We start from the raw sequence: 2,213 nt of genomic DNA, 5'->3' as shown, positions 1-2,213 counted from the left end.
TAGTGATGGGATGCCTTTCCAGAGAGAGTTGTGAGGGTGACTGGTCCGTGGAAGGGAGGAGGCTGTTATTGGCATAGGAGACACCGATTCCCGAGCAGAAATGACAGCATGAAGCCCAGTAGTGTCAGGAGAGTGGGAGCTAGGAAATGCTTTGAGGGACAGGGAGCACTGTTGACCAATGCACACCCGTGTCCTCTCCAATTCCCTACCCATGGCGCTCACCAGAAGGGCTCCTTCCCTTTGATTATGCTGTGCTGGGGGGGCTGGGGAACATACTCAGAACAGATCGGGCCCCGAAGGTGGGGCCCACAGGGCAGAGTGTAACGGAACCAGATGCGGCCATGTTTCAGGTAGCACTCCCTCCGATGGGGCCCCCCAGACTTCAGTGGGATGTTGCAGGCCCCCAGCAGGTCATCCCTCCACTTGTCTTTGTCCCAGACCTCGACACGGAACTGGCTGGCGATGGTGACACGGATGGTGCCGAAGTCCATGCGTCTGTTCCAAACAGGATTGTTGTTGTTCCAGATGATGCCAGTCCGGATCTCCCTCCCTGCAAAGAAGACCTTGATGTAGGCATCAGTAGCACCGATGGGGTCGCCCCGCAGGCCATTTGCCCGCTCCACAGTTACCGTCAGCGTCGCCAGGCCCCGTTGCTGCGAGCAGCACACGGTGTTGGTGGAGCTGTCTCCGGGACAGACGCAGGAGCAGGGGTCGAGGGCGCTGCGCTGGGTCCCTGCTGGGCAGTTCTTAGTGCAATCCATCTGGAGGGCCCTCGCAGCGATGTACTCACTCACTGCCTGCCCCAGGGCCTTCCGCTTGGGGTCATCCTGCCTCAACAAGGTGTGGATCGGCCTCAAAGAATAAGTGAGAAGGCCAGGGAGGGACTCCAGGGTCTTCACCCAGGCTGAGAAGTCCCCAACTTTATTGTTGGAGAAGAGCAGGTCGGCCGTGTTCTTCCCTCCTTCCACACTCACGTGGCGCTCCTGGTACATCTCGTGGAAACTCTGATGGAATTTCAAGTTATTTTTCTTCTCCTTGCACTTGCTGAAGCTGAATTGCAATGAGGCCACCCCAATATTCACGGCCGCCTCCTTGCTCAGACAGTCCCTGATCTCGCTGACGGTCAGCCCATCCAGCGCCGCCTGGCAGACCCGCACCGCAGTCACGTCCCGCACCCGGCCCCCCAGCGATGCCTGGGACACATAGTGGGTGCCGTAGGTGTGAATCAGATGTTGGTACTCTGGCTTGGAGGTCTTGCTGTACAGGCTGGGAAGGTTTTTCACCGCCTGGGTGAAATGGCTGGTGAGTGGAGGTTTCTCGCTGACCCGGAACCTGCCCCAGGGACCCAAAGAATTTATGGGACAATTAGAAAATCCCCCATAGCTAGCCAGGCCCAGATCAGGTTACAGGTCGGCAGTGACACAATCCGTCACTGGCCTGGATCGCACCCCAGAACAAGACAGCCCCCTACAAGGGAAAGGCCCTGGATGGCTGAGTGGTACCACTGTCCAGCTGTTTCTTAGCTGCCCCACCCAAGAGGCGGCTGCATCTCAGCACCGGGCGAGACATCCCGGTGTGTCATCACTGTGCAGTTGTTACCCATCTGCCCCTCCCCAGAGCTAGCTGCATCTCAGTGCCAGGCAAGCCATCCCCCGACTGGGAGGTGTCCAAGCTGGTTCTTACCCATAATATTGGCAGGAAACCTCATGCCTTATGAAGGTGTATTTGTCCTTCCGTGACTTCTGCGTGACGAATTCGGCCAGTTTGGAGCGTGAGCCGGCCAGCCCCACCTGCACATTAACCTTGGGCACCACGGGCACTTTCAGCCCCACCTTCCAGTCGTTCTGCACCACGGACGCTGCTAACTCCATCATGCCCATGGCCGACTGCTGCACCGAGCTGCTGAGCTTTCGTTGGCATGAGACTCGGACCCTCCAGTCCACCGCAGCCAGTGGCAGCCTCTGCCACTGCCCTCCCTGCAGCGGGTTCCGGCACAGGGTGCAGGTGCCATTCGGGCCGCGCCACTGGCTGGTATCCACCAAGTAGGCCCCCGTCAGGCCCAGTGTGGTCACATCAATCCCCTCCCCCACTAGGTTGTGCCCAGGCACGAAGGTTGCATTCATGCAGGCAGCAGCCGTGCCTGTCTGGCATTCGGAGGAGACCACAGGAAGGAGGAATAGGAGCAGGAGCACGAAGGCACTAGGTTTGGGCAT

The 2,213-nt window shown here is 59.0% G+C and overlaps 1 protein-coding gene across 1 annotated transcript; it reads right to left on the bottom strand.

The window, feature by feature from the left end:
- Window positions 1–218: 218 nt before the first annotated feature.
- LOC120405430 (perforin-1-like) lies at window positions 219–2,213 on the bottom strand. Its single transcript, XM_039539084.1, has 2 exons — window positions 1,684–2,213; window positions 219–1,332 (listed from the first exon to the last, which is right to left on the bottom strand). The coding sequence occupies exons 1-2, from the start codon at window positions 2,211–2,213 to the stop codon at window positions 219–221; spliced, it is 1,644 nt and encodes a 547-aa protein (XP_039395018.1).

The sequence above is a fragment of the Mauremys reevesii genome, linkage group 4 (assembly GCF_016161935.1).
Source record: "Mauremys reevesii isolate NIE-2019 linkage group 4, ASM1616193v1, whole genome shotgun sequence".
Classification (NCBI taxonomy): Eukaryota; Metazoa; Chordata; order Testudines; family Geoemydidae; genus Mauremys; species Mauremys reevesii.
Note: the sequence above shows the minus strand (reverse complement) of the source record. Positions and strands in the feature narration are given on the sequence as shown.